The sequence below is a fragment of the Colletotrichum abscissum genome (assembly GCF_030869225.1).
Source record: "Colletotrichum abscissum strain IMI 504890 chromosome Unknown Scaffold_11.1, whole genome shotgun sequence".
NCBI lineage: Eukaryota > Fungi > Ascomycota > Sordariomycetes > Glomerellales > Glomerellaceae > Colletotrichum > Colletotrichum abscissum.
Genome location: NW_026849999.1, coordinates 792,743 through 812,475, shown reverse-complemented (window position 1 = coordinate 812,475; position 19,733 = coordinate 792,743). Strand labels below are relative to the sequence as shown.

Here is a 19,733-nt window from a genome sequence, read left to right as displayed (position 1 = left end):
GTGCACTATCCACCGATATGCACTAGCGTCCTTCCATCTTTAGCGAAGCTAGCGTGCTCCCGACTCTTTCCAGCCTAGATCCCACCACACTCCAGCCCCCCATCCCCCCCCCCACGGTGATACTTATCCGAACTCTACACGGAAGACCCGGAGCCGATGATACTCTGTCTTACATTCAGTCCGGATAACGCACTCTCATGTGATTTATTCTGCGTTGGTCTGTTGGCTTGACCGGGTACTTTCCATCGTACATCTCTGGCTGCCTTGTTATCGTTCCTGGTCGAAACGGTACATGTCCCGTAACGAAGCAAGCGAGAACTGCAGGTGCAAGATCGCGGGTCCATGCCGGATCAGGAAAGACGTTGGCGTCATATTCCAGCCAAGATGCTCATGGTGCGACTCTAGTCACGTGGATGTGCCCGGCCCCGAGGACCACCGACGACAACCTACGTAGTAAGCCACCACCGGCCGCCACAGACACTCCAAACGGTTGTGGCGCCGTCCCGGACCGTATTCACGAATAATGTCCTACCCTCGGCCACCCCAACATCTTCCGCTCTCCCGCTGTTGTGGTAGCTCGCACCCTCCAGATTAGCTTGCGATTCATGTCCCAGCGGTTGTGTGCTTCTGGTAACCCGACCGAACACACGATGTGACGCCTTAGACTCGGGGCTTGCTGTTGGACTGCGCACTAACACGGCTAGTCGGCGATCGACCTTCGACCAACATTTCCGTTTGTCTACCTCGTTTCAAAAGACGTGCCATGTGGCATTCCATCCCATCGGCTCTATCGTAACAACTGGCCTAAGTTGCGGAAACCTGATCACATCACTACCGCTGTAACTGATCATCTTCGCTGGTTACTTTCATGTACTCCTTGGAGACCTTAATATAATACACAGAGCTTCCCATGACCATGACGACAACAATAAGACAGGCAGCAGTATGAGAAGCAACTTGTCAAATGGACCGGCTGATTGCCCGGCTAGTTCGCTTCAAGTTTGGTTCGGTTTATCGTGGCTTGGTTTCTCATGGGTATTTTGGGTCCCCACGGGTTTGGGTGTTTTGGGTCCCCACGGGTTTGGGTATTTAGGTCCCATGGGAACGGGTTTTGGGTCCCCATGGGTTTCAGTACCCATTGAAGACCGTATAATCCTAGGCAGCGGCATTCACAAGTCAATAAACCACATTCTCGTGCTACCAGATTGTCTGAGGTTCAAGGACTGCGTACTTGACCGCGTCCTCATGTTCCGACACGAGCTTCTTACTCAGTCTTTTGCCCTCTTCTACCCTGTTGTGATCAAGGAAGTTATCCAGAGATCAATCGACTTGCTCAAAGCATGAAATCAGCATAAGTAGCCACCGCCACGTAATTTATTCGAGTCCATCTTCCTCGGAGTAGCTGGATCTCGAGCCTCAAGCAACTCGTACGGCCTCTGAGAAGCTCAACCTCATACTATACTTCGCCCTCCCAGTGAAGGATCAAATGGACGCCATTTTTTATTGACTTGTGAAGGACTCGGATCTCAAGTAAATGACTTGCTATGCTGTTGCAATTGGCACATCACAGTCTACATGGCATTCCCGTTGTCGTCAAGTGGTTATAGTTCCTATTCGAGGGCCATTGATCCATCACATTTCTTCAAGCCCACAACTAGCCAGATATCAATGCCAAATCGTGATAGAGTGCCCAGACCGGGGTGAAGAAATTGACGTCACCTAAGGCGAATACATCTAGCGAGCTGAATAATAATGACAACGACCGACCACTTGTTGTTTGTGTCCATCAAAGTCTACATCTCTGCGTAAGGATTTAGTCTCTTCTGCGTACCCAAGTCAATGAGTGAGGTGCAGGTGAGGTATGTTCAGCATCGTAGCTATACACTTATCTCATCTCAAACTCCATCAACAACACTCAACATCAGTCCAAATCACTAGACAATGAAACACATAGGCGAGACCGCAGCATGTCATGACTCATCTACGTTGATTCAAAGCCTATTCTGGCTGTTTCGGCCGGTGAGCTTTCACGAGGAGCGATAGTGGCGTTCTACAGATGAAGTAAAAGGCTTACATCAGAGAGCGGAGAGATCAGAGCTAGCTTCATACATCCAATACAACATCCACGGATATCTATCTCCGTGATAGATTTGGTTCATCAGACGCGCTCACAATCGCTGACGACCGTAGGCATTAGACGGATTCGACCGCCACATCCACTCGAGAGCGTTGCTTCAGATCTCCAAAAGCCCCGTTGCTCGCTATCATGTGAAAGAAGATAAATCCGAGCCCCAACTCCACCATTACCTCTCAGGGAACAAGCCACTCGTCCGCCCAGGTCATGACTTCTACGAGAGCAGCAGTTTAGCCAAATCCCGAACTTACATCCAATGAGTTTGAAGCATGGATCACAAGTCCATCAAGTGCAATCAACACCACTATATAGCGCAGAAGCTCCAAATTTTCTTCGTCAGACATTCAGGTATAATTTTGCGTAGACCGGTATGCTTGAGAGAAAGGTAGACGTTATTCGTAGAAGCCAGACGACGACGTACACGCTTCTCAACGAGTAGGGGATAATTCGATCGCAGTGTGCTACTCGGCTGCTAGATGGGTCCTCCAAATTCCAGCTCAAGCAGATAAGTTAATTCGTTACCCTCACAAAGTGGCAAGGTCCCCTCATTCCGACAAAAGGCGATTGTAGAGAAGAGGCTGCGGGAAGCCGAAAACTTGGGGGGAATAGGAACGTTGAGATACATCTTCTTCCAAACGACAAACAGCAGAAAGGAAAAAAGAAAGCCAAAATAAATATAACGACTAGGCTCTCCCTCAAACACCACCTCGCAGTGCCGAGCTGGATGCTTGCTCTTCCCCCTCCTAATCGTCCACCAGCACCCATACTCTCCCCCTACTTCGAGCTCGTCATGGCCCTTCGTCGATGGCCACCTTCCCCAGATCAACTCGGGTGATCTTTCGATGCTAATCCATCGAGACTTCCCCGTGAGTTGTATTCCGCGTCTGTGCTTCATCAGCGTCAAGAGAAGCTCTAGCACCGCGTCAATTGTCTGCTCTTGACGTACCGAAGCCAAGGATATCTACCTGAATAGGCATGAGCCGAGATCGTCATACGTAACCCAGCTCTTGTCCCCTGGCTCTCTCCCACGTCTAGAATAAAAGTACTACACCGATGGGAAACAGGAGCCCTCGTGAATGCCCTGGAACTTATGTCTCAGGAGTGATTCATTGCCTCCTACTTCCCCCTCGACCGCAACGGAACTCGAAAGAAGGGGCCACAAGCGCTCAGGGGGAAGGTTTCGAGACGGGCGGAACCTCGAGAAGAGAGAGAATCAAGATGCGCTGGTTTGATTTCGTATTTGGGAATCTAGTTGGCGGTGCGCTTCTACGTGTAGAGAATTCTCCCGCTTCCGGCAAGTTTCATGAATAGTACCATACTTTCGAGACGTGTAGTTGAATGGGCTTTCCCATCCCCGATTCCAGAGTTCAACCTCGGCATGCGGTTGACAGTACGCCGACGCACACACCAGAGCAGGCGACAGGTTATACGAGCCAATATACTACGAGAACAAACATGCTTTCCAGTGATACGTGTTGTAACATCGGCAGAAGAGGTCGATCTGGAAGGTGCTCTGGGCCGTACAAATAGCCCTTCGCCATACCACGGCGCAATTCAATACAGATTATCGAACTTCATCCAGGCCGAGAGGCTGGCCCTGCTGACGTACATTCCAACAATACTTGTTTACTCGTTGAGCTATTAGAGCCATTTAGGGAGTCTGACGAACATGCTGATATGTCCACTCACGCAACGTCAAAACAGCTACAACCTTGGCGAAGCAGACCTAGAGTTTCAAGAAGAGATTCTCATTCGAGGACATGAAAGGGAAAGGAGTATCATTCGGGATATGTAATCTCAAACTTTGCCCTGACACTGTATCAGGTGCAGGCTCTCCACGAGATTTTGCCCGCTCCAAGATCGTACTTTTTTATTTTGCTTGAACTCGTTAACATCAACACCAGACCGTACGACGCCCGATCACCAGAAAAGCAGGTTCCCATCAACTGTCAACTAACCCAGCAGCAAAGCCAACCTTCTCTCCGCACGTCTACTCAAAAGCCGTCGTTATTATCATAATCATCAAGAACCATTGAATTGTCGTTACGCCGAAAGACGGCGAACGTCGGCGAAGTTGGCAAAGCTGCAACGTCCCGACACCAAAGAACTCGGAAACACGAAACGAACTTCCTCCAAGCACGCCGCCAACATTGACGCCCCGAACAGTACATGGTATTGGCGATTATTGAGCAACTTTTCGTCAAACCAGTGACCGCGCATACTGCGAACGAATGAGCGATGCGCGTAGCCAACACCATACCAAGCCAAAACACATCCCTCACCTACACGACAAGGTCCTCTCAACCTTCCTACCTAGTACGCGACAAGGGAATCAAACGGCCTCTGACATCATAGGCAGACGCGTAGCTACTACTACGGTAGAATGTCCACAGCTATTTTCAGGATTTCCCGGGGGTGGAGTTCTTTGTTCACGTTACTTTCATTCTTTCAACGGGTTCGCCGAACTCTCAGCGTGTCATGAGCGAACCCGACGCCGCCTTGAAGAACAAGCCAAAAAGGCGACCCCCTGTTTCTCGTCCGATGTAGCACTCATCCACTTTCTCGGTGGGTTTCTACCGCACCGGTTGTGACTTGCATCAGTAGGTAGGTAGGTAGGTGTTCCACCGAAAGGGGAGCTCGAAAGTGAGTGAACCGGAGGCTGGAGAATCATTTTGAAAGTAAGGCTGAAGTGAGATTAGTGACCTGACTGGTGAGGGCTGGTCCCGATTGTCATCGATCGGGAATCTTGATCTTGTTAGTTTGTTGTGCCAAGGGACGCTCCCTCGGTTTGTTTCTGCGTTGTCTACTTTTTTCCCACGGAAATCCAAGTCGGTTTGGAGTGAGGCTTTCTATCCGTAAAGATGCGATGGCTGCCCCACAGCCCTTCATTTGCAAACAGACGGACCCCCCAGGACAGGGCCATTATTACAATCAATCAACAGCAGTTGACAATTCTCTGGGAATGAGAATTCCAACAGAGATTAAAGCCCAAGATCGCTTGACCCAAGACAGAGCAAGAAAGCAAGTACGAGGGCAAAACATGCAGCGAGACACTTCATTGACTCGGTTCGAGTCTCACGGAGGGACATCCGCTATCCCGGTAGTACACAGCACCCAGGCTCAGGCTCGGACCGGAGCAAGAAGGTGATGGGCAACAACGTTGAACAGACACCACTGAAGGAGGGACAGCGCAGTCAGTGATCCTGGAGACAAGGCCCCGGCCTGTCTGGCGTCCGCGACAGGGCCTAAGATTAGCGGGCAGAAAAAGTAAAGAGGCCCAGGACTTTGCTGCGAGGGTGCTACAGGTGGAGAAGGTGGATACGTAGAAGTGTTCTAGATCGCAATAGACGCCAGCGTTGCAAGTTTCGGTGTGTGATGTGGAACGGTTTTCCCTGGAGAGATGTGGGTGGAGATGCTGTACCTAATCCCGCGCCAGTGCCCGTGACTCTCTGTCTCTCTCTGTCTCTCTCTCTCCAAGGGGGGCTATGATAGTCGTCCTGGTGAGACGACCGGTGCGGGGGAGAGGAGAAGGGGTCCAGTCCGCGTTGGCTACGGCGGCCGGTTGGGCTGCCGGGTGACTCGCCCATTTTCCGATTTGACACAGCGCCGGACTTGCGGTCGGACTGTGAAGCTGATGGCTTCTGTTCAGTAAGAAAGCAGATCGACATCATCTTGTGCGTTGCGCGTTGAACCAGCAGCGGAAGAGAAGTACTCCGTAGCCGTGTACGCTAGGCACAGCAGGGGTAGCGAAACGCGGCGCGGCGGCATGAGCAGCCATGCATCCAAACTTGACGGCGCGAGGTCCGTCTTGTTCGAGACAAAGACAGACCTGTAGACTTTGACGAATGGCCGCCTTTCCCGTCCATCAAATACCGTATACGACGCGTCTCCTGCGGATGAAGACTGCCAAGACTCCAAGGCTCAAACATGAATATTTTCCTGTCAAGATACAGCCCTCGAATGCCCGCGGCGGTGCTGAAAGTGATGACGTTTCGATTACGGGTCCTGCACCGAGCAGATGGAAACCTTAGTGGTGGTACAAGAATCGCGCTGAAGAAAAGGGGGGTTCGCAGGGCTCAAGGTTGACGGTGCCGGCTGCATGACGAAAGAATAAGGCCATTTGGACGGATCGCGGATAGGTATCCGTAATCGCAGTACGAATGGACTACGAAGTAATCGGATAGAGGTGAGAAAAATCAGGGTCCATAGTTATCTGAGAGAAAACTGAGGGAGGCCAATTCCCGCTGCAGAACCGCTGGCCCTGGCCTGAAAGCACAACAAGCGTTTGAAGGCTCTAAGCGGACGAACCGCAGTTGTCCATTTGGTGACCACAGGCATCAGTGTTCTGCTGTTTCAAGCCAGTAGAAAGGCGCAAAGGCGTGTGAGTGGACACAAGGACTTGTCTCGAGTTGGGAGTTGCCGAATACACTTCTTCTTGGCTTCTGTCTGCGTTGTTGATTCTGCCCAGTGGGCCAGTAGTGCTGCTGTCTTCGTGATTGTGTAGCATCCGTCCTTGGCAGCTTGATGAGCCGTTGGGGTCTGCCGCCTGCGAACCGAGAACCCTGCAGATGACACAGAGTTACTTTGGCCTGGCGCTATGCAGCCTCAGAGATAGCGCAGCCTGTACCTAGCAAATGAGAAGAGCCGTCGCTGATGAGCCGGCATCGAGTGACCGCGCAGCAAAGGACCGAGGCGAGTCGGTAATGTTGGCACTATCCCAGATTCCCAGCATCTTACGACTCGAGGAAGAGGAGTCCCGGCTGGATTGCTCCGATCAAACAAAGACTAGCAGAGTGGTGGGTGGGCGGCCTTGCGAGTAAGGTACCGTTGGCGGTGCTTCAAGTTCTCGCACGCGAGGAGTGATCTAGTGGGCCTGAAAATGTAGAGATCATTGATCATGACCGTGATGGGGCCAGAGGCGCACAGAACGTCTTTGGTAGGCTGATGGAACAGCTGAAAAGCCTCAAGGGTTCAAGGGAATGAGTGCCATGCCCGAAGTAGTGTGGCACACCTGGGAGCTAGTTCACCATCCAATTGTCGCTGGGTTGTTGAGAATGAGACAACCGGGGGATGTTGGTGTAAGGACTTGATGAAGGCGCCGTCTGCCGTCTGCCGTTATCGCTCGGTGGGAGCCCCAGGACCCTGAGCTTCTGCTGCGATGGGGGATGAACAGGTTAGGGAGCTTGGTATGTTGACCTTGTAGCCAGTGGTGCTGCTGGTGCTGGTGTTGGTGCTGCTGCAACAGAAGACAGACTGGAAGGGAGCGAGCTGTGCAAGATGGGACGGAGCTGCGTCCGGTGCGGGTGTCCGTGTGACAGGCGTGTCCCCTGTTTCTCCAATGTGCCGTCCCTACCTAGTGCCAACTGCCCAGGAGGTTACAAGAAGCGATGGTACTCGAACGGTCAGCGAGCGGGACGCTTGGGATGCTGGGCGCGCGAGCTAAGGAGGAGTGGGGATTGGTTCTTTGCTGAATCCTGATCAAAGCTGGTCAATTGTTCGTGTCGGTGAGGGAAAAACAGGGCGGCATGTCAATGCCAGTGTGCCAGATGGATGGGACGGAGTGGGAGGAACCATGGATGCGATGGACGGGTGCGATGGATGCAGAGTGAGACCCAATGGCTTGAGGCTTGAGGATCAAGGAGAGGGGCACGCTGCACGGGGGGGTTACGACTGCGCTTTGCGGAAGGAATCCACCGGCCGAAGATGGATGCCCGGGCAGAAGTCCGGCAATCAACGGGGGGGAAACGGGTGAACGGGGGACGGGCAGACGGGATGGGAAAGATGAAGACTGGGGAGTTTGGAGAACGGAAGGAAGGGCACGGGGGTGAAGGGGCCAAAGGATGGGGAAAAGATGGGAGAAATGCAAAAGATGAGGAATGCCCGTATGGAATTGGTGGGCAATTTCCCATGAGCAATTCCATTGGCATCGGGCCCCCTCGCTTTCTGCATTGTGGCCCTAGGCTAGGAAGGTAGGTAGGAAGATGCTCAAGTCTCAGGCATCTAGACGAAAACAGTAAAGCAAGAGACGTGAGGGCAAGAAAGGGGAGGGCCAAGAATGGAAAACTTGGAGAAAAGACGGGCACGGGATTCGGGAAGGGAATATGGGATATCGGGCGAGACAGCGCTACGCAGTACGTCGTCTGAGTACCTAGGTCAAGGTAGGTGGCCACGGGGGGTGTGTGGGACTCGTGGGAGTGGAGGCAATTTGCCATAAACTTGGAAATGGAAAAGAAAATGGGAAAACCCTCACCAACACAAGTGAGGGCTGAGTCGGAGCTGAAGCACAAGATGGGAAAACGGTACCACGGTGGAGGTTTTCCGTTCCAGCTGTGTGCCTTCTCCAACTTTTGATTTGGCGACGTTTGGGAACTTTGCGATTACCTGTGTAGGTACGGAACAGACGTACCCCCACGAGACCTCACGTGCTGAGGCAATCTGCCATGGCAGCGGCCATGAATATCTCCGACCCGAACTTATTCTTTCCCTGGGACCGCATTTGTTGTCAACGTGGAAGGTACTAACACATCCATACCTTCCGCGCGTGTATGCGTACCTATGACCTTGGGCAAGAGAAGGTACTCGTAGCACCTGCCAGATTCCTCTCAAAAGTAACCAAAGTGTCTTAGTAAACCACCAAGTGTCTTAGTAAACCACCTTAGCTACCGTAAGGTACCTTATGTCGTATACGTATACCATGCAGCGTGTCATCCGACGGCCTGCCAAACTTGGAAAGTTGGAATGGGATTGGCGCTTCACCTGAAGGGAGATGTTTATCGATATCTCAGCGTTACCGGTGCAAATGGCCGCGTCCCCGTTTCAAGTGTGCCTGATTGTGTGTACTCGAATTGAATGTCACTCTTGTTGTTGACCGTTGAAGCCTGAGGATCTTCAAAATATCAGGTAGGTACGAATACAGACAACGGGGCGTTGCTCTATGAACCATGTCAACATGCAAAAGCTTGCGCTGTTGTCTTCGGCGACTTTCCGGCATGATGCCCTGCCATGCTTCCATTTCACAATTCTCGTAGAAACCCATAAACAATTGTTGACGGCATCGCAGACGACAATGACTGGGAATCGGCAGGTTTGGGGACTAACCGTTGGACACCTAGTAGTCGGCGCATCATCACCACTGCATCAGGTACACGAGTCGAACAGAGTTGATGGAATAGTTCTAGGCCCTTGGGACGATGAACAGAGTTTGAGCGAATTGGGCAGACAAAGTTGCAAAGCTGATAAACTTTGCTGTGTCACGCAGCTGCCGGTAGGCTGTACATGGCTACCTGAACCTCAAGGCTCAAGGCTTCATGGTGGTACTACTACTATGTACGTACGAATGTTCGCCGAATGGAAAGAGAGGGGCCCCACGCCGAAATGTCAGCTGAAATGGAGCACGGGTACCTGACCGTTCGTAATGCTTGCCTACGTCATTCCCCAAAGAAGGACCGTCAGCAAGGGGGGGCGGTTTGCAGAAAAGCCAATTTGGCGAGGAATCATGCCAAACTCTCGCCTCCTGGGCGAAATGGCCTGATGGTACTATTCAGCAGATTGGACCAGAAACCATTTGCTGAAAATAGGCAACGAGGCGGATTTCGATAGCTTTGTGATTCGCGCAAGATGATCTTACGCAGGAACTACGTAGCAAGGTATGTAGAGGCTGGAACACTCATGGCTGCAAAAAAACGGTTCCCCCAGTGCCCGTATTCGAAGGTACTGTGGTTGTGGTTGGAGCAGATACATACTACGTACCCAATGCTCCCACACGAATTGAGCGCAGATGTGCGATTGGCTGGCTGGCGGCGTCGAAAAGGGGTCCAGACTCTTCGAGACTTGGGATGATGATGCTAGTTTGCTCATCTACATGGGCCCTATGACGTCTGCACCATGCGGACCCCACTCTCCAAATAAAGAGTGAGATCTCGAGTCTGGGCAACTTTGGAGGGCGCAAGGTACAGGGAAGGTATCGGTACCTTTGGCCTGTGAATCCCTCAGAACAGATTCTCCATGGCAATTGGCTGGTGTTGAATTCAACTGCGACGCTCTATTGTGATGGCCTTGCGATGGCCGCAACAGCGCTATTGTACACAGTAGAGCGCCTGCTTGCATCCTAGGTCGAACAGGGGCGAGCATGGCCTGTGGTATATGCAAATGTATACCGTTGTGTCTTGAACGGTGTGTGCGTGTTCGCGAGGTGGGCGTCGCGGTCTCTGCCCTGCTGCCTATTGCGCGGCTAAGGTGATGGGGGCTTGCCCTGTCAATACCACCTCCACTGGCTTTTGGCCAGCTCGCAGAATAAGGTAAGGTAGAGGAGCATAGGTAGCTGGGCCTGGTTATTGCAAGCCGACTGCTGGATTCGTTAGCCTGCGCTTGCGCTTGTTGGGTCTTGTGTTTCGGAACATGGTGTTGTCGACTTGTTCTGTGTTGCTTTTTCAAGCCTTGCGATCTTGCAGCATCAAACCTTCTCTTCAAGCCCCTGCTTCCTTGTCTCCTTCTGTGGTTGGGGGATCCAGAGGTGTGGTTCAAAGGCAGGAGGGAATAAGCAGTACGTGTTCGGTACTTTGCCTAGGTGACCTACCTACGGTAGAAAGAAAGAACGAATTCTCATCCGTGGGAAGGTTGCGCTCTCTGCTTTTGCGCCATAGCTCATCTCTGGAGGGACGCACAACCGAGAGTCTGTCCAATGGGAGACGATAGAAGAGCCCCGTCAAAGGAGCGCCCCCATTCTATGACGCGGTGGACGAGACACCAGCCCTGTGGGAATAAGTGGTGAGCTTCCTACCGTGCGAGTGCCTTTGTTACGATGGTCCTTTCCGGCAGCTGTGCTTACTAACACAGTGCCTGCATGTGCAGTATGTGCATTATGTGCATCGGGATCCTCACGTGATGACTAGGGTCTCACACAGGGTTGATGTCAGAGACTCCGCCGAGCTAACCTCAACGCGCCGATCTCTCCCGTTCTGGACGACACACGACCTCATCAGACATGACACCCTCTTTTCTGTCCTTTCTCTTCCCCCACTGCGCGCCATGCCCTCGTGCTGCCCTTTCCTTCCCACTGCCTCTCTGTCCAGCTTCCAGCACCCGTGTCTTTAGAATTGTTTGGTCGTTGGAACTCGGACGCGCCTCTACGGATCCCCGTATCTTGCTTACACCGTCAACTTGCCAGGTTGGACCGTTTTGGCCCGGGGACAGCCGTCGATATTGTGCCTGCTGCCAACGCCATAGGTATCCCGTACTCCCTACTCACTCCGTACCGCCACTAGAGAATGCGGTTCCGCACATGTGCTTTCAACTCATCAAATTGCAGAGAGGGCTGAGAACACACTGCCTTGCCGTGCTTGCTTTGCCTTGCCTTGCACAGCTCTAGCCATATTGGTTTTTGCAAGCCGTTGCCCAGACAGACCACCATCCCATCGTCTTTTCATGAAGAAGAAGAATCCAATGTGAATGCGGTACGCCCCTGACCCAAGTCCAAACTCTCACAAGCAAAATCAAGCTCAACCAACCAGCTTTAGAGTCCGAAATAAAACCAAAAAAGTATACCTAGAAAAAGGGTACTAGAAAAGAGAGAAAGAGAAGAGAATACCTAGCTGCCGCGAGACACACACACACACACACATTAGTACACACCACACCTGTTTCTTGCTCCCACACCCAAGTCGGTAGGTATCCCTTCCCTGCCCGCAAGCCAGGGGTGCCCCCCCCTTCTTCTTCTCTGCTGCTTTCTCGTGCGCGTTCCCATTCCATTCACTCCTACTCCTCTCCCAAGCAAGACCTGGCTGGACCCTTTTTTTTTTTTTTTTTTTCCCTCTCTCTCTTTCCCGTCTTTCCCCCCTGCCCTTTTCTCCTGGGAATTGTTGTTCCCAATGCTCGCCTTGTCTTTCACACACCCCCAGACCTAGCAAGTCAGGTCCTCCCTTTTTCCTTTGCGTGTCCGGTGCGCCTTTGATGTAGCTATCTCCCCCCCGCTGGCCCATTTGCCCAGTTGCTCGCCTCAGTGCCTGTTTCCTTGGACCTTGCTTGGTCGCCCACTTCGTCCTCCGCCGTCGTGTCGTGTTGTCCCGCTGCTAGAGTTCCATTGCGCTGCGCTCAACCCGAGGCGTCTTCGTTCTATTACTTCCCATACTACCCATACCGATTCAGAGTATTATCCATAGTCCGTCTGTACGGCACCTTGCCAGAGCACACATAACAGTCACATTGTCACTGTCACTGTCCTCGCTCTCTCAATCTCTCTCTACTGGTTCTCGGGACGCCGAACGCCACCACCTTGTCCGGCCCCCGTCAGCTCAGCCCAGCCCATTCTCGACCACACCATCCTGTCTTCTTCGCAGTTGAGAGAGTAGCTTCAGAGACAGTTAGAACCAGAGTCAGAGTAATAACCATCAGGTGTATCCCCTCTCTCTCTATCTCTTTCTCTGCCTCTGCTCTCCCTCATCCTTCGCCCAGGGCATCCATCACCGCTTCAGAAAGTCACAACTCAACCAAGCAAAGGGCCAAGCAACCACCACCCCCAGGTCCAAACCGGGTTCAGATCGCCACTTGTGCCGTCACGTCAGAACCCCCCCGCAACCTTCTTTTCTCTCTAAAAGACCCCCCACTGCCTGTCCCTTTCCCTTTCAAAGAGCCTCTTCCGCACACCCTCCCTCCCTTCCCATTCCCTCCGATCTACCTGAACCCTATCCGACCTTGCCTTAACCGTCCCGCCCAAAAAAACGCCGCCATACCGGAATGGCGCTTTGATTGTTGACCAAGGGCCTTCAACACTTGGCCAGGCGTCCGGAACAATACCTATTCTCCAGAAACATCCGTGGCTCTCTCTCACACATCCCATCCTCTTTACAACCGCCTACACCTACACACACACTAACCATGCTCGACAAGAGGAGCAACGACGGAGCAACATCCGTCCACTACACCATGAAGACTCATCATTCAGCTCCCAGGCCTTCGCCTGCGCCGCGATCTTCTCATAGCCACTCCCACTCACAGTCCAAACTCGCCGTTCCGCCCGCAAAGACTCCAAACCCTTCTACTCCTGTGGCATCTCCAAGAATGCCCTACTCCGTGGGCCAGTCAATGCCTCCCGGGAACGGGAACCTTACTCCGGCAAGACAGGCAGAGGCCAGGGCCGCGAGTCCAAACTACTTTGGACTTGTTGTCGAGCAGTCCGTCGATCCAAGAGAATCTGCCTCCATGCCACGAGACAACTGGAGCTCCCCGACTTCGTCCGTCCGCTCATTCGGCGCCGCGCTGCCCAAGCAAGTTCCCATCGATGCTAATCCCGACTATGAGGCCTTCAAACGGCAAGCCGACCTCAATCGCGGTGTGAGCTTCAGCCTCTCCTCCTCGCACTTTCCGCAAGCTCCCCCGAACCCCACCACTCTTCGTCCTCGACCGCCACGGTGGAATACGCATGCCAGCGACCACGCCTCGGACTTTTCGATACCTCGAATGCCCACGGAGCGAAAGCAGAGCAAGGAAGTTGACCAGCAAAGCTTGAACGACTCAGCATACGCCTCGTTGGATTCCAAGCGAAACTCCGAAGCGTCGATACAACCACCACAGATGTTCAATTTGAACATGCCAAGATTCGAATCGCCGATGCAATCTGAGTCGCCTTTTGAGCGTAGAACAACACTGTCGAAAGTAGAGGACCGTCACCCCAGGTTATCCATCTCACAGAACAAACCCGATGCGCCAGCGCCGAGTGCTGCTCGAGCAAACCAGCCACGCGCCGAGACCGTGCCGCCGACTATGGAGAGCGGCCCCTCGTTGATAGCGCCGTCGCAATTGAAGGACCTGATCGAGGCTGATGGTTCAGAAAGTGATCTGTTGCTCCTGGACTTGAGAGTGTCACAGCAATATGCCCAAGCTCGGATCGAAGGCGCGCTCAATCTCTGCATTCCGACAACGTTGTTAAAGCGAGCTACCTTCAACCTGACGAAACTCCAGCAGACCTTTCAAAGCCCGGATATGCAGGGGCGCTTTTCACAGTGGAAGTCGACGAAGCACCTTGTTGTCTATGATGCTTACTCTGCAGAGAAACGTGACGCCGTTACGTGTATGAATATGGTGAAGAAATTCACGAATGAGGGGTACTCCGGCAACATGTACATCCTGCGGGGTGGCTTCAATGCTTTCGCTGACGCCTATCCCGACCTTGTGGATGAGGGATTCGGTCCTCCAGCGAGCGGCTCCGGTCCAGCAGCATCGGGTGACGGTAACTTGCCCGGCATCGCCCCTGTCATTGGAGGTGTCATGCTACCAATGACACAGAACAACGCCAATCCGTTCTTCTCAAATATTCGTCAGAACATGGATCTCGCCGATGGAGTTGGTCAGCTGGACATTGCTCGACCGTCGGGGCTGGAGTCACCTACGCTACCTAGATGGCTCCGTGATGCCTCTAAGCCTAGCGATCATGGCAAGCAAGTATCAGACAAGTTCCTCAACATTGAAAAGGCTGAGCAGTCGCGGATGAAGGCGGCCTACTCCATGTTCAGTGGCAGTGAAAAGGACAAGACTGTTCCGCAGCTTTGTGGTATTGAGAAGGGCGGCAAAAATCGCTACAAGGACATTTTGCCGTTCGAGCACGCTCGGGTCAAATTGCAAGGCCGTTCCGAGGGGGCTTGCGACTACGTCAATGCCAGTCACGTCAAGGCATCTCGGAGCAATAAGAGGTACATCGCTACCCAGGGTCCGCTCCCCGCCACATTTGAGGTAAGCTATCGGCAAGATCTCCGCGATATGTATATTGGACACTAATACAAGGAAGGATTTCTGGTCTGTTGTTTGGGAACAAGATATCCGTGTCGTCGTCATGTTGACCGCGGAGTCGGAAGGAGGCCAGCTTAAATGCCACCCGTACTGGCAAGGCAGGGATTTTGGCTCGATCAAGCTCAAGCCGCTATCGGAGAAGAAAGTGTCCTTGGACATTGACAAGCACCGCACCAACCAGGGGTCAAGTGCTCCTTCTGCTGCAGCTGCAGCGGAAGCCGGACGCCGGCGCGCGCAGACGACGACTACCCTGGAGGCATCAAACGCAACTGCCTCGCCATCCCCTCCACAAGGCGAGACGCCGCATGTCATCATTCGGAAGTTTGCATTGTCTCACGGCTCACACCCCTTTGCGCCCATTCGTGAGATCACTCACTTGCACTATCCTTCCTGGCCCGACTTTGGAGCGCCTGCGCAGCCGTCACATCTGCTGGCCCTCGTGGACCTAGCCAACGTGATGCAACGTTCAGCTTTGCCGGTCGATACGTCCTCCGTGAGCAGTGCCCGTGTGTCCCCGGAATCAGGCCCTATTGCTTGGTATGACGAGCCGGAGACGGATCAGAGGGCCAGGCCAATGTTGGTGCATTGTTCTGCGGGATGTGGTCGAACCGGTACCTTCTGCACTGTAGACAGCGTTATCGATATGCTGAAGCGGCAACGACTAAATAAGACGACCACGAAGCCCGTGAGAAAGCGGGATTCGGACGGTGATATAAAGATGAGCGGATCTGAGGAGTCTTCGCCTCGGGAGAAGACCTTTGATTTCACTCCAAGCAGCCGTCGCACTAGCGCCGACGTGCGACGGGGCTCTCCAGACAGAACCCCGTTAGACACAGCGTGGTTGGCGGACGACAGCGACACTATGGATCTCATCCAGAAGACGGTTGAGGATTTCCGCAACCAACGACTCAGCATGGTGCAAAGCCTGCGTCAATACGTCTTGTGCTACGAGACGATTGTTGAATACGTATGGCGATGGCACGAGAAGAGCTCAGGTTCTCCCAAAGGAGGGAGAGCACGAAGTGGAAGCTTGCAGCTTAGAGGGGACAACTAATCACGTGGCATGGCTTGCATAGGGAGACGGATGGAAAATCGGAAATGGAACTCGTGGAGAATCGTAATTCGATACCCCTGTTGGACGGCGGAATACGCCAATATCGGCGAGTGATGAGAAAGATGGCATTGTGCATTTTTCTTTTACGGCAAATAAGGCACTACGGAAAGAGAGACGCACACACCGTGCCAGGTCAGGCATGAGGCTAAAGGCGTTTGGGCATTTCAGAGCATATATATTACGATGCATGGCGTTTGGTACTCGACTTTTGTGTCTGACGACGCCAGCATGTTGGGGATCTCGACTGCGGTCGGTCCCTTGGAATTGTACATTAGAGAGGCGCTTGAATGAATGAGAGAAAGAGAGAGAGAGCAGAGGAGATGCCGTCTGGCATGCTCTCTCCTCCTTTGACCTCACAACCTAGAATTTTGATTTTCCGTGAAGCGAAGTGGATGTAGTTTACGAGTGAACCAATGCCATGAGGAAACACCACCGAATTGACTGGTCATCCATCCGTTAAATTCCAACACCACCGAGTTTACCGAGTATCTCTCACAAGTGATCTGTCTCAGGATGACGATACTCCACTTCCTCACCATCTGCCATCCATGTGGTCACACTGGTCTATACCCTTCCCTCGAGGACGATGGACCACCCGAAGCAGGCGGTCAAGACGAGGGGTGAATCGATGGGGGAAAAAAAAACGGCCATGATGTACGGCATTTCGGTGGGGTACATACACCAAGCGCCCCCCTTCCCTTCCTCTTCTCGGATTTGCGAGTTGTGAGTATGCAGGCGTGCGTTGGTCAAGGCAAGGTGAGGTCACTTTGTCGGAGAACGTGGCATCAAACGCCTACCAGTACCTCCCCAAAAAAAGGGAGACGACAGACAGAAAATGTGATGAACGGTGTAATGTCATGGTGGCTGATTCCATGATTCTATGTAGTCGTACATAATTAGCCGTACAAGCGCCACATGCGCGCGCAAATGGGCGCAGACGCTGTTTCCACCGCCGCCTCTCCTGAGTCTTCCGCCCTGCCTGCCTGCCTGCCGACTCCCGCCAGCCGAGTAAACATGTCTTCGTCGATCGTTTGCTGCTCTTTCTCTCTCTCTCTCTCTCTCTCTCTCTCTCTCTCTCTCCCTCTCGTTGCATACACCCCCAATTGCGGGTATGCACTTACTTCCAGAGCTTGCCGAGTGACACCTCCTTGTCGTCGTGCTTGTTGAGGATCTTGGCAGTGGCGAGCTCAAAGTCCTCTTGGGTGACGTGAACTCTGCGCTCACGCAGGGCGTACATGCCGGCTTCTGTGCAGACACCCTTGAGCTCGGCTCCGGAGCAGCCGTTCATCTTCTCGGCAATCTTTGTGAGATTGATGCCTCTTGTCAGGTTCATCTTGCGGCTGTGGATGCGGAGAATGTCGGCACGGGCCTCGACGCTTGGCGGAGGGAACTCAATCTTTCGGTCGATACGTCCGGGACGCAGCAGGGCGGGGTCGAGGATATCGAGACGGTTGGTGGCCATGATGACCTTGATGTTCTTGGTGGGCTCGAAACCGTCCAGCTGGTTGAGTAGCTCCAACATGGTGCGCTGGACTTCGGAGTCGCCGCCGGATGAGCCCTCGACACGGGAGGAACCGATGGAGTCGATCTCGTCCATGAAGATGATGGAGGGGGCGTGCTCGCGGGCCATGACGAAGAGCTCGCGAACCATGCGACTACCCTCACCAATGTACTTTTGCACCAATTCGGATCCGGACACCCTGATGAACTTGCAGTCGGTGTGATGTGCGACGGCACGGGCGAGCAGCGTCTTTCCCGTACCGGGGGGGCCGTAGAGAAGGACACCCTTTGGTTGTGCGATACCGAGCGACTCGAACAGCTCGGGGTGCTTGAGGCCGAGCTCGATGACCTCCTTGATTTCCTTGATCTGCTGATCCAGACCACCAATCATATCGTACGTGCTGTCGGGAACCTTCTCGACCATCATGAGGGAGACGAGGGGGTCGACGGATGAGGGGAGCATCTTCTCGAGCTTGTAGCTGTCGGAAAGCAGGGTTACCCGCTTGCCGACGGTGAGCTTTGTGATGTCGACATTGTCGGAGATGTCGACGACTGCGAGGGGTTAGTTTGATCTGATGCTATTGACATGATTGGGCCCGAAGAGGTTGAGGTGGCAGGGACGCAAGCAACGAGCTGCATGGAATGTAGAGCTGGTAGGATTGTGACATACCGTATTTGCCTTCGGGATGCACCTTGACCAGGACCTTCTTCGTGCTCATGACCTTGACGACCTCACCAACGTAGGAACCAGGCTGCTGCAACAGACCCAGCTCTTCCCTCAGTAGCCTCACGCGGGAGTTGTAGTCGTTTCTTTGGGCTTCGAGACGGCGGAGAACTGCTTGACCCTTGAGGATCTCGAGCTTCATGGCCTCGATCTTGTTTTGATAGTAGCTGTCGAGCGCCATCGTGATGGATGCCCCGAGGGTTAAGGAAGAAGACGAGTAGTGGTGGTGATGTTGCTTTGGTGTAGCTATCGTTGATGTGGATTTATCGTGGACCAGTGAGGGGGAAGCCAATCGGTCGTCGGGAGCGGGGTCGTGACGGGTTGAATGATTGAGGTTGCCGGGGTCGTTGGTGGTGGTGGTGGGTTGTGTCGTGATGATGGAAGCTTGTCGATGTGGAAGCTCACAGATGGATTGGGAGTGACAGGGCTGGACGTCTGGCTGGGCTGGCTGGCTCCGTCGGTCGGTCAGTCAGTCAGCCGCAAGCCGCAGCAGGCAAACGACTGTCGACGCGTTCGACAGTGCCAGAAATCACGTGATGGGCATCTTTCCGGAAAAGCTACGATCCACTTTTCCCATTCCAAGCTTGAGCTCGGACGGAATCTGAGTGCAGCTAAACCTTAGGTAAGCCTTCTTCCGGAAGTGTAGATTTGCCGTTTCCCGAATCTTAGGTAATTATGGATCTCATAGATGGAGAGTCATGGTCCGTGTGCGATTGTTCCCAAGGTTGTTGCTGGAAGAGAAGGTGCAATGGAACGCTAAATGCGCCTGCAAGTACATACGGAGTACGGTGACGTTTTCTCTCCCAGATGGGCAAGTGGAGCACAGCACGAGATCAGAGCACATGTCGAGCAACTGATGGAAGATGTCGAATCATCATGAGAGGATTGATAGCACAGGGCGTGGGATGCATATTGCGAGAGTCCAAGAGGCGGTGATAACCGTGGAAGCGGAACCTATGGGAAGGCTGAGGTGAGGTTGAGTCGGCGGCGAGGATAAGATGGGAAACGACGGACCCCGATGGAAGCCTTCGAGGGGCATGGCATGGGAACGGGGAGGCAACTGGGACTCGAGGATTCGAGGTTCGCCAGTCGCGGCTGATGGGAGGTTGCACCCTGTGCCAGCGGCGATTCTGAAGCACGCGGGCGCTAGTCTGATTCGGGACAGGTCCATGATCCATGCTCCCGTTCCACCGTCCGCTTCTTCGCCGGCTTCAAAGTCGACGCTGAATTCAAGTGTTTACTGTGCAGTAACCCCCCTTCGGAACCCCAAGTGCCCAGTTTGCAAAGTACCAATGATCTCCACTCGGAAACCTAAGGTAATCCTTCCCCAAATTGCGTGCCGCTGCACGATGTGCATGTACTTTTTGCCTTGGCCCTACCTATCAACCGTCCGCCAAAAGTAAGAAAAAGCAGGCCAAGTGTTGCGTGTGCATGTGCGTGCGTGTGCAAGCCGCAAATGTAAACACCAACCAAAGGCTACC

The 19,733-nt window shown here is 53.3% G+C and overlaps 2 protein-coding genes across 2 annotated transcripts; one reads left to right on the top strand and one right to left on the bottom strand.

Annotated features, from left to right (window-relative positions):
- Positions 1–13,006: 13,006 nt before the first annotated feature.
- On the top strand, positions 13,007–15,968 carry CABS01_05588 (protein-tyrosine phosphatase; the record flags this gene model as incomplete). The annotated part of the gene is made up of 2 exons (XM_060538956.1): positions 13,007–14,857; positions 14,913–15,968. The coding sequence occupies 2 exons, from the start codon at positions 13,007–13,009 to the stop codon at positions 15,966–15,968; spliced, it is 2,907 nt and encodes a 968-aa protein (XP_060405218.1).
- A 1,177-nt stretch (positions 15,969–17,145) lies between these two features.
- On the bottom strand, positions 17,146–18,433 carry CABS01_05587 (26S protease regulatory subunit 8; the record flags this gene model as incomplete). The annotated part of the gene is made up of 2 exons (XM_060538955.1): positions 17,146–18,080; positions 18,199–18,433. The coding sequence occupies 2 exons, from the start codon at positions 18,431–18,433 to the stop codon at positions 17,146–17,148; spliced, it is 1,170 nt and encodes a 389-aa protein (XP_060405217.1).
- Positions 18,434–19,733: the final 1,300 nt, after the last annotated feature.